The sequence below is a fragment of the Myotis nattereri genome, assembly GCF_964212035.1.
Source record: "Myotis nattereri genome assembly, chromosome: 9".
NCBI classification, from domain to species: domain Eukaryota; kingdom Metazoa; phylum Chordata; class Mammalia; order Chiroptera; family Vespertilionidae; genus Myotis; species Myotis nattereri.
Window position 1 is genome coordinate 42758651 of NC_138084.1, and position 12459 is coordinate 42771109.

Genomic DNA, 12459 nt, shown 5'->3' on the forward strand with positions numbered 1-12459 from the left:
TATTAAAGATACACATATCTGATATAATAAAGAGCTAATATGACATTTAACCCTCACGCCATCACGCCGTCACAAGATGGCTGTGTCCACAGCAGGGGCGGGGTTCCCATAACACAAGATGGCTGAACCATCAGCGGAGGCGGGGCTCCCGTAATGAGCCGTAACAAGCGTTCAGCAGGGACCTGAGGCTGCGTGGTGCTGGGCTGGGGCGGGGTACCTGACGCTGCGCCCCTGCCTGGCGGGGCTTGACGGGGGACCTCAGGACGCGCCCCTGGCCCTGGCCCAGGCTGCAGGACCTCAGGCTGCACCCCCTATCCCAGTACCAGGCTGGGAGACCTGAGGCTGTGCTCCCCACCTGGCGGGGCTTGACAGGGGACCTCAGGCTGCACCCCTCCCCCCACCCCGCCCAGTGGGACTTGACAGGGGACCTGAGGCTGCACCCCGCCCTAGGCCAGGGGACCTGAGGGTGCGCCGGGGGACCTGAGGCTGCGCCCCCACCTGGCAGGGCTTGACAGTGGCCCTGAGCCTGCGCCCCCCAACCGGTGCTGGGCTGGGGGACCTGAGGCTGTGCCCCCCGCCTGGTGGGGCTTGATGGGGGTGGGGCCCGCCAGGTCTGGGTCTCGCGTGATTTTGAGGCACGCGTGGGTGAGCAGGGACTTGACTCTGGGTCCCACGGCACCCCCAAATCTCTGACAGGAGGAAGATTTTCATATACATTTTACTAATTTTATTTCATCTCTGACATTTCTATTATAGAGAAAGGGCAAATAGCAATATTAAAATATTTCCTCTAATTAATTCCCCTTTAATGTGCACAAATTTAGTGCACTGGGCCACTAGTATATAATAATTAAAAATATAACTTACCCTAACCGGTTTGGCTCAGTGGATAGAGTGTCGGCCTGTGGACTGAAAGGTCCCAGGTCCAATTTCGGTCAAGGGCATGTACCTTGGTTGGGGGCACATCCCCAGTGGGAGGTGTGCAGGAGGCAGCTGATCAATGTTTCTCGCTCATCGATGTTTCTAACTCTCTATCCCTCTCCCTTCCTCTCTGTAAAAAATCAATAAAATATATTAAAAATATATATAACTCAAAGAAATAAATGATCTATAATAATGTTTCCCCTTCTGTGACTTATTTATTTGCAATTATTGTTTTATTTAGGCGTGTACTGTTTTAAAAGCCTCCCTCTTACTAAAATTCAAAAATATCCCATCCTGTCTGGAAAACTTTAAAACAGCTTTGTAAAAAATTATCCACCAGAGTCAGGTTAAAGATTGAATTTATGGTGAATAATTAGTAAAGATAGTTGTGCCAATTCATTTTGCTACCCATGAGTCTGGCTTGAAGGTATATTTGTGGGCTAATAAACATTTTATACTTATTTACTAAGGCTATGTTAAAGTCTCATAATGTTTTTATGAACATGACCCCACTGATCTTTGATCACTTGGGGCATGTGCATTCAGTGGTATTTCTGGAACTAAGAGAATTTGTGCTAAGTTGGGTCCCATTTCTCACTCAGTGAAAGACTGGCAATACTAGCTTCTTTTTTTTTTAATATATATATTTTATTGATTTTTTACAGAGAGGAAGGGAGAGGGACAGAGAGCTAGAAACATCAATGAGAGAGAAACATCGATCAGCTGCCTCCTGCACACCCCGCACTGGGGACGCGCCCACAAGCAAGGTACATGCCCCTGACTGGAATTGAACCCGGACCCCTCAGTTCGCAGGCCAACGCTCCATCAGATGAGCCAAACCAGTCAGGGCAATACTAGCTTCTCATGTGGTCAGCGGAAAACTTGTGATGTATTTAGCCTAACTCAAAGCTATGCATGTAAACAGAGAGGCCTCTGCCATAATCAGTTACAAACACACTTACATACTAAATGCCTTTCAGTGGTTATAAAAAGTTTATGTAAGTGAGACAACCTAATATGAAAGTGGTTAAATTGTTTTCAATTGTTGTCACCCACTAAGCTCTGCCTATGTCCATTGGTGCAAGTTGCCAGAGGTGCACACGAGCAAATAAAACACTGTACGTATTTTTAAAAATCCCAAATAAATAAGTAGTGCTAAAGAAGAATAAAAATTAAAGATTAGTTTTGTGGTTAACAGAAATGAACAACCTTTGATAAAATAGTCTCGGTGGGGAAGGAGAAGAGCTTTTGTTTGTTTTTAAATGGCCGCCATGATGAAACTTCACCTCTCATAGAAATTTTTTAAAATATTTTTATTGATTTCAGAAAGGAAGGGAGAGGGAGAGATAGAAACATTCATGATGAGAGAGAACCATTGATTGGCTGCCTCCTGCACATCCCCTACTGGGGACCAAGCCCGCATCCCAGGCATGTGCTCTTTACGAGAATCGAACCTGGGACCCTTCAGTCCACAGGCTAATGCTCTATCCACTAAGCCAAACCGGCTAGAGCTTTTCATAGAAATTTACTTTCAGTCTCCTTCACTCGCTTTTTATTAACCAGGTCATTATTCTTTGTGATGGCAGCTGCCACCCTTGTTCGTGGCCCTCGCTTGGTAAACTGATATCCAAATTTGAGGGTCCTTGAATTATCTTTGAGCATCTGGACAAATTCCGTCTCTACAGCTGTTCCCAACTGCTGTCTCTGGTTATCAATCTTGATTTCTGTCAAGGTGTCATTTTCCTCTTAGTGCCTCTACCAGGGCTAGGATCCCAGCTCCAGTTTTAAAATTGGATTGTATGTTTAGACTTTTCAAGGTCTTGTTTACTTTCAGCACATCTGCAAGAGCAGCTGCCATAGGGTCTTTGCTGCGGGTGGCAGGCAGGCTGAACTTCTTGACATGAGTGTTGGCCTCTAGAGTCTTGGCAAATTGCTTCAGGGTTGGAATTGGAATGTTCTTAATGTTGTTGAGATTAACTTCTTGGAGGCTGGGATTGTTGGCTTTCATCTGCTGCAGACTCACTTCCACATTTGTGGGGCTGGGTGGTTCCTCACATACAGGCTTGACCTTTTCACCTTTGACCACATTTCTCACGGGCCCTTTGCCACCTTTAGTGTTGGGTGTTTCTTCATCAGACTTTGGGTTATTGAGCAAACTGTGTACTCCAAGAACAGCTGCAAGATCGTAGAGTTCAGTGTCGGGGGCACTGGCCAAAGTTTCTTCCAGGTCTGGATCAAGGGTTACTTTGTCTTCTTCAAGCATGTGTACGGGGTTTTCTTTGGGGATAAAGACTCTCTCTTTCTTTTCTCCAGTGAAAGGCACAAAGTCTTCCCTGTCTTTCTGTTCCAAAGCCTCCTTCTCCAGGTACATGAGGAGGTGCTCACAGCCAAACGGTCCGGTGGCGGCTTTCTGTGTCTGGTCTTTCTGTCGGAATCCAGCTGGTAGCAGGGCACTCTTGGGATCTAGGTCATCAGGAACATTTTCCAAGTGTTTCAGTTCCTCTTCAGAGAGTTTTCCAAAAAGCTCATCTTCATCAATGTTCTTATATTTCTCCAAGTCGTTTTGAAAAGGGAGTGCCATGGTTTCTTAGATGCCTTTCTCTTGGGCAGCGCACATTTAAATGGGCCAGCTTCCTGAGACTTCAGAATGCCTTTGTGCACCCATCCCTGAACCGGAAGTGGGAGACGTCAGTTGGTCAGCTCCCAATATAGCGGGGCCAGGAGCAGGGCCCCTTTCTGTCACTAGAGAATCCTATAGGTTGTGTTAGTTCCTGGGTAGGGTTTTCCTGACTTATCTAATCCTTTAGCCGTACAGGTAGTAACAGCGCCTGTGGAAGGCTTTTCACGGCTTTCTTGATGCCCTGAATGCCCAGGTAAAACTCTGAAAATCATCCCAGACCAGGATGTATTGATGACCTCTGCGCTCTTGACATTTTGGGTTGGGTAATTCTTTATTGTGGGGAGCTGCCTTGTGTAGTGTAGGACATTTGTCAGTAATCCTGGTCTCTACCCACTAGATGCCAGTAGCACCCCAACTCCAGTTGCAACAAATGTCTCCAGACATGGCCAAATGTCCTGTGGGGCAAAATCGCCCATCAGGCTTGCCAGTGCAACAATCTGAGATTATTGAGAACCACTACCTTAGATACATCCACCTCCTTGCTCCTGGACACCTAACTCATCATAAAGTCCTGTTGACTATACCTCCTTGAATTATTCTCAAATCTAGTCCCTCTGTTCAGTCTCCACTGTTCCTGATCTCCTAAGGAAATGCACAGGGGTGTTCTACTGTCTGGATGGAACAACCCTAGGGCACGGTATGATCTGAGGCTGAGGCTGCAGTAGCTGATGGCAGCCATGGGGTGGTATCCATTCAGTACCAACTCTGGAACCTAAGAGTGCACCCAGGGCCAGGACACAGCTTTAGGAGGAACTGGGTGGAACTTAGCCCAGGCCAAGTCAATAACACTATACACCTTCTATCTAGGCGTACCTGCTGTGCACCAGGCACTGCAGAAAATGCTTTACCCATAACAATAACAATCATAGTTAACTTTAATTGAGCATTTACTCTATGCCAGTCATTGGCTTCTGTGCATTCAAGATTATCTCCTTGAATGCTCACAAAAATCCCATAAAAATAGATATATTCATTTATTTATTACTAGAGGCCCAATGCACGAAATTTGTGCAAGAGTACACCTTCCTTCCCCCGCTGACAGCACCGGGTTCCCTCTGACACCTGGGACCTGGGCTTCCCTCGCAGCCCCAGCTTCGTCCAGAAGGTTGTCAGGAAGGACATCTGGTCTAATTATCATATTATGCTTTTATTATTATAGATCCCATGTTATAAATTAGAAAACAGACACAGAGAAGTTAAGAAACTTGAAAACATTCACATTTAGTTCTTCCCCAAATGTTCAATAAATCCATTTAATTAGTAAGTACCTACTTGGTGTCACTTATGCTGTCTAGTAGGTATGAGGTAATATTATCAACCAATATTATGGAAGAGAAAGCAGATCTCAGAATGTGAGGGTTGTAGTCCAAGTCTGCCCAGCTTACCAAGTCACTATTTTAATTCAGAATTACCTCTCTGATTCTAGCACCTTCCACTGCATCCATATCAGAACACAGAGAGAGGGACCCCTAGGCTGTGCCTCCTCCCAACCTGTCTGCTCTGCTGGTCTGCTACACAGTAAGATCCTCTCGTGCATCTCCTGTGGGTCAGGCATTGTTCAGGCATCTGAAGGTGAAAAAGACAGACCCAGGCCTGGCTTTCATGGATCCTACAGCAAAAGGCGAGAGGAATGGCAGGAAAGACAGTTGTTTAAAAAACTTATTCCAGAAATCATTAAGTACAGTTGTGCTCAATGCTAAAAAACAAACAAACAGAAAGTTGTGAACAAGCCAGCCTTGCATAGGAGCTCAGGGTGGCTTCCTGTGAAGAGACATTTAGGCTGATAGTATGGGGTGCTCCCAAAATTCACGCAAGATTTGAATTTTACACCACTTGTGCCGTAAAGTGTTGCCAACAAACAAAAAAGATAGCGTGACAGCTGACAGTTCAGGGTTATTAAAAATGGAGTGCTACATGAAATAACAATGTGTTTTCATTGTTGAGCAATATTTTAAAAATAATGAAGGTTTGGCAGCTACAGGTCGCAATTTTCGTGCAAAATATGGTCGGAATAGTGATTTAACTTCAACTGTGAAGAGATTAATTTAAAAATTTAGGGAGACTGGATCAGTTAGTGATCTTAAACACTCTGGCTGTCCTTCAACAAGTCGTTCAACACAAAACATCGAAGCAGTTTGTGAGAGTATTGCTGAGAGTCCAGGGACATCAATTCGGCACCGTGGTCAAGAACTGGACATTTTGAGAAGCTCTCTACAGCGTATTCTCATGAAAGATTTGCATCTTCATGCTTACAAAGTTCAATTGACTCAAGAACTGAAGCCTACTGACCACGCACAGCGAATAGAGTTCGTTGAATGGGTTATGGAACAACAAGTGGATGCTGATTTTTCGAACAAAATCATCTTCAGCAATGAGGCTCATTTTTATCTTGATGGCTTGGTCAGTCGACAAAATTTCACATTTGGGGTTCAGAAAATCCACGAGTGATTGTTGAGAAACAAATGCATCCACAACGTGTTACTGTTTGGTGCGGATTTTGGGCTGGAGGCATCATCGGACCATTCTTCTTTGAAAATGCGGCTGCTCAGGCAATAACAGTTAATGGTGCTCGCTATCGCGACATGATAATCCATTTACCCGATATCCTATTCCATACATAACCCTATACTGTATGCTTTATGAATCAATAAAAAATTTACAATTTTTAATTATAAACCTGTGTTTTCTATCAAAATTACTTCTTGGGTGAATTTTGGGACACCCTTTAGAAGACTGAATAGCAGTTAATAGAGCAGTGAGTCAGGCAGGAACTATCTATTGGAATGAAAAGACCTGGAGGCTGGGAAACAACTTGGCATTAATAGTCAGAAAGTGGAACGGTAGTAAAGTAAGAATAAATAACAAAATCCTAACTCACAGAGATAACCACAAAGTGATCATGTGCCTTGTCCTAACTGCTTTTGGTTACAAGCATGGACTCTGGAACCAGAGAACCTGGGTTTGAATTCTAGCCTCTGCTCCCATGTATTGATTGTGTGACATTGGGTAAGTTCCGCCTTCTCTGTGCTTCTGTTTCTTTGTTGTTTTTTTTGTTTTTGTTTTTGTTTTTTAATATATTTTGTTGAACTTTTACAGAGAGGAAGGGAGAGAGATAGAGAGTGAGAAACATTGATGAGAGAGAAACATCGATCAGCTGCCTCCTGCACATCTCCTACTGGGGATGTGCCCGTAACCCAGGCACACGCCCCCGACCAGAATCAAACCTGGGACCTTTCAGTCCGCAGGCTGACGCTCTATCCACTGAGCCAAACTGGTTTCAGCTTTGTTTGTTTTTAATCCTCACCAGAGGATATGTTTATTGATGAGAGAGAGGGAGAGAGAGAGAGAGAGAGAGAGAGAGAGAGAGAGAGAGAGAGAGAGAGAGATGTGAGAGACCGGGGATTGAACCCAAAACCTAGGTATGTGCCCTGACTGGGAATTGAACTGGCAACCTTTTGGTGTACAGGATGACACTCCAACCAACTAGCCAGAGCTCTGAGCCTCTGTTTTATCATCTATAAAATGGGAGCAAAAATTGCCCCAATCCTTTAAGGCTGTATGAGGATCAAAAGAGTTGATACAATTAAAGCTATTAGGAGAGCACCTGGTAAATGGCAACTGCTACTCATATTATTACTCTGGTACATAAAAATTTATAACCTACTTTCAATTCACTTTCAAGTAAGCATCTCTCTATTTTTCCCCCCCCCCCTGTTCCCAGTCATAAAGGGAAACTTTATTGAGGCCCCAGGGTTTTAGGGCTCAGGCAGAAGGTTGCCTTGGCAGTGCGGGGGGAGGGCAAGAAGGTAGTAGAGGGGTTTTATTTAATCTTCTTGAGGCACAGATTGTTGGTGTGGCCCCAAGAAGACAGTGCTGGTGGGGGGAGGGTGTGGCAGATCATGTTATCACAGTTGCACTTCTCAGTGAGCTAGCAGAGGGAGGGCTCCATGATGCCACCACATGCAGGGTGGGCTCTTTCTGAATAGTGTAGTCTGAGAGAGTGCGGCCATCTTCCAGCTCTTTGATCACAAAAATCAGACTCTGCTGGTCAGACAGGATGCCCTCCCTATCTTGGGTTTTAGCTTTGACACTCAGTGGTGTCACTGGCTCCACCTTGAGGGTGATGGTCTTGCCAGTCAAGGTCTTCACAAAGATCTTCAGCTCTGCCTCTGCTGGAGAGGCTGCTCCATTGCCTCATTGAAGAGACAGAGGATCAAAACTTCTTTATAAATGTACATTGTGGCCCCTCTGGTGTGACTCAGTGGTTGAGCACCAACCCATGAATCATGAGCCAGGAGGTTGCTGGAGGCTAATTCCAGCATGTCATAATAAATGTAAGAAGTTCATCAAAAGGTTGATGGAACTTGAGGCTTCAGCAGAGCTGAATCATATTACCTGCTGCTGGAATAGCTGAAAGCATTTTCCCAAACCTGAAAATCTGCATATATTATTGCCTGCTGCCAGGCAGCTGAGGGCATTTCTCCCAACCTGATAATTTTACTGTTTACCAAAACTTTACCTTTGATATGTATATCTGCTTTGCTATGGGGCAAAATGTATGAATAAAAAGCTCTGGGTATGAAGATTCGTGAAACTTAGTCACTAGAACTAAGCATCTTCTTACCCCCCAAAAATGCCTTCCAAATTTATATTTCATATCTAGTCTCTTTATTAATTTACTCACAGCCCCTTCTCCAAATTCCTGAACCCTTCTAGATGCAGGATAACACCACAGCAGGAGTTCACGGTTCAATTCCTGACCGGACTGCTCCAGCCACAAAATAAGCAGTGGCCCCCATGAAATAAGAGGAGAAACAGTCCAGAAATGAAGATAGTGAAGACGCCTTGCCATGCTAACAGTCAGTAGCTGTGCATTGCTGCAGGTTGCCAGGACCAAAACCAGAGAAGGTTGGACCTGCATTGCCACCGTTTGTCCATTATCCAGAACTGAAATATCATTGTTGACATATACACATAAGGAATTTTTGGACATTGAAATTGGGATTCAAAGAACTGTTGGCTCAGAAAGAAACTACTGCAGGCTAATTCCTTTAATGTCTGACAGCAATTTAAAGGGACTTGATAGAACTCTGTCCTTTCCATTGAATTTAAAAATCTTAAAACATACATTCTTGTTAAATTTAAAATATCAAAAAGGGTGAGATGCTGGAAACCAATTCCAGCATGTCAGCAGGGCTGAATCATCTGGCGATGGCTGAGGGCATTTCCCCAAACCTGAAAAGGATGACTGCTTGCTGCCAGACAGCTGAGGGCATTTCAGTCTACATGTTATTGCCTCCTATTGGCCAAATACCTGAACAGCCATAGGCAATTTCCCCCAATCTGACAATGGATTGTGTATACCAGCGGTTCTCAACCTGTGGGTTGCCAACCTGTGGGTCGCGACCGCTTTGGGGGTCGAATGACCCTTTCACAGGGGTTCCCTAAGACCATCGCAAAACACATATATAATTACATATTGTTTTTGTGATTAATCACTATGCTTTAATTATGTTCACTTTGTAACAATGAAAATACATCCTGCATATCAGATATTTACATTACGATTCATAACAGTAGCAAAATTACAGTTATGAAGTAGCAACGAAAATAATTTTATGGTTGGGGATCACCACAATATGAGGAACTGTATTAAAGGGTCGCGGCATTAGGAAGGTTGAGAACCACTGGTGTATACGAAACCCTGGCCTTTGATGTGTATATCTCCATCTTGCCTTAGGACAATTTGTGTTAATAAATAGCAAGGGGTCTTGAGATAAGGAGAACTTGGTTTCTTTAGCCAAGCTTCTCTGACTCCCCATAATGCCTTCCAAAATTATGATTCGTCTCTGGACTCTTATTTTACCCACAGCTCTTCTCCAGATTGCTGAACCCTTCTAGATGCTGGATTAAGACCACTGGTGTTACCTGCCTAAATTAGTTAGAATGGGGAGATAAGATTACATCTAATGGCCTGGTCTGGGTGGTGTCAGTGACCTCTCCTCTGGCTAAGCTGTTAAATTCTTGGTTTATGGCCCTTGTAAACTGGGAGTATTTAGGAAAACAGATTATTGCCTAAGGAAGGGGCAGTGACTTAATTATTGGCTAACAAGAATGTGCATTAGGATACTGGTTAACTAAGTACAGGTTGCCCCCTGTATTCTTTCACAATTAAGAAATAAAGATGAGCCCTGACCTGTTTGGCTCAGCGGATAGAGCGTCGGCTTGCGGACTCAAGGGTCCCAGGTTCGATTCCAGTCAAGGGCATGTACCTTGGTTGCGGGCACATCCCCAGTGGGGAGTGTGCAGGAGGCAGCTGATCGATGTTTCTAACTCTCTATCCCTCTCTCTTCCTCTCTGTAAAAAATCAATAAAATGTAAAAAAAAAAAAAAAAAAAGAAAAGAAATAAAGATGAAACATTTTCCTGGATGTTAAAGACCAAGTCTCCAGATTAAAAGGGTCCACCAATTTCTCAGTATAAAGAATTAAGAAACCCACATGTAGACATATCAATGTGAAATTTCAAAAAACAGGATAAAGAGAATATTCTCAAAGCTTCCAGAGGGGAAGGAGAATAGGGGAAACAAATGCTTTCCAAAGAATACTTTGAATCCATAATTTTATATCCAGCCTGTTAGGTCGCCGAAGGAGGAATGCACAAGGCCAGAATGGTGAGGGATTACAAATTTATTTGATCATCTGCATACCAGGTGGCTGAGCTCCAGCACCCAGTGACAGGAGTCGGCAGCTTTTAAAGGACTTTGGCTGGCTTTTTCTGGGTGGAGAGTTCTTTGTGCATATCCGTAGGGGAGATAATGGGATGTGGTCATAGCAAGTGAAATGTGGTCTCAGCAAAGGGGAATGTCCATAGTGAAATGTCCAAGTTCCCGGGGGAGGGGTATTGATTCAATTCTTTGATCAGACCTAACATTCCAGCCTTTTTGTTTTATGGAATAGGACGAAAGTCATGTCATCCGTAGTTACTTCCTGATGAGAGGGGACATTGAGATTATAGGGGGATGGATGGACTTTGATAGTAGTGGGCTGGACGAGGGGTCATAGCAGCATGATTTCCCCAAGAGACTGGTTGGTGAAGGCTCAAAAACGGTCCTGTTGAGTGACTTGGGAGGTAAAAGCTGGTCCTGAGGCTACCACAGCGTCACTTGTCTAGTTTCGTGGCTTTTCTGGGCCTGGAGCTAAAATACAACTGAGACCTGGATGTTATCTTTAGGGAGGAACAGATTAGGAGTCTTAGTTGCCTAACTAGCTATTTGCTAGGGTTACTATTTTTTTTCCTTTTCATTTATTTCTTCTTCTTTTTAAAAAACTTTTTATTAAGGTATTACAAATGTGTCTTTATCCCCCCATTGTCCCCTCATTCCCCCAGTCTGGCCCTCACCATCCCTTATGCTTATATGCATGCATGCAAGTCCTTTGGTTGCTCTCTCCTCCTTAACCCCACCCTCCCCTACCTTCCCTCTGAGGTTTGAGCATCTGATCCATGCTTCTCTGTCTCTAAATCTGTTTTTGTTCATCAGTTTTATAGTCCACAAATGAGTGAGATCATGTGATATTTATCTTTCTCTGACTGACTTATTTCACTTAGCATAATGCTCTCCAGGTCCATCCATGCTGTTGCAAATGGTAGGAGTTTCTTCCTTTTTACTGCGGCATAGTATTCCATTGCATAGATGTGCCAAAGTTTTTTAATCCACTCATCTGCTGATGGGCACTTAGGCTGATTCCAAATCTTAGCTATTGTAAATTGTGCTGCTATGAACATAGGGGTGCATATATCCTTTCTGATTGGTGTTTCTGGTTTCTTGGGATATATTCCAAAAGTGGGATCACTGGGTCAAATGGAAGTTCCATTTTTAGTTTTTTGAGGAAACTCCATACTGTTCTCCACAGTGGCTGCACCAGTCTGCATTCCCACCAGCAGTGCAAGAGGGTTCCTTTTTCTCCGCATTCTCGCCAGCATTTGTCATTTGTTGATTTGTTGATGATAGCCATTCTGACAGGTGTGAGATGTTACCTCATTGTCGTTTTGATTTGCATCTCTCGGATGATTAGTGACTTTGAGCATGTTTTCAGATGTCTCTTGGCCTTCCTTATGTCTTCTTTTGAAAAGTATCTATTTAGATCCGTTGCCCATTTTTTGATTGGGTTGTTTCTCTTCCTTTTGTTAAGTTGCATGAGTTCCCTGTAAATGTTGGAGATTAAACCCTTATCGGAGATATTGTTGGCAAATGTGTTCTCCCACGCAGTGGATTTTCTTGTTGTTTTGTTGATGATTTCTTTCGCTGTGCAGAAGCTTTTTATTTTGATGTAGTCCCATTTGTTTATTTTCCCTTTAGTTTCCATTGCCTTAGGAGCTGTGTCAGTGAAGATATTGCTTCGGCACATATCTGAGATCTTGCTGCCTGTGGATTCCTCTAATATTTTTATGGTTTCCCGTCTTACATTTAAGTCCTTTATCCATTTTGAGTTTTTTTGTGTGTATGGTATAAGTTGGTGGTCTAGCTTCATTTTTTTGCATGTGTCTGACCAAGTTTCCCAGCACCACTTACTGAAGAGACTGTCTTGACTCCATTGTATGTTCTTGCCTCCTTTGTCGAATATTAATTGAGCATAGTGGTTTGGGTCGATTTCTGGGCTCTCTATCCTATTTCATTGGTCTATAAGTCTGTTCTTGTGCCAGTACCAGGCAGTTTTGAGAACAGTGGTTTTGTAATACAGCTTGATATCTGGCATTGAGATCCCTCCTACTTTGTTCTTCTTTCTCAGGATCGCTGCAGCTATTCGGGGTCATTTTTTCTTTTCATTCCAGATGAATTTTTGGAGAGTTCTTTCT

At 43.7% G+C, this 12459-nt stretch overlaps 1 protein-coding gene across 1 annotated transcript; it reads right to left on the minus strand.

The window, feature by feature from the left end:
• Positions 1-2439: 2439 nt before the first annotated feature.
• Positions 2440-3505, minus strand: LOC308525493 (tropomodulin-2-like; the record flags this gene model as incomplete). Its single annotated transcript, XM_081100306.1, is given in 2 exon segments — positions 2440-2667; positions 2669-3505. Coding segments are annotated over 2 exon segments (1065 nt in total).
• Positions 3506-12459: the final 8954 nt, after the last annotated feature.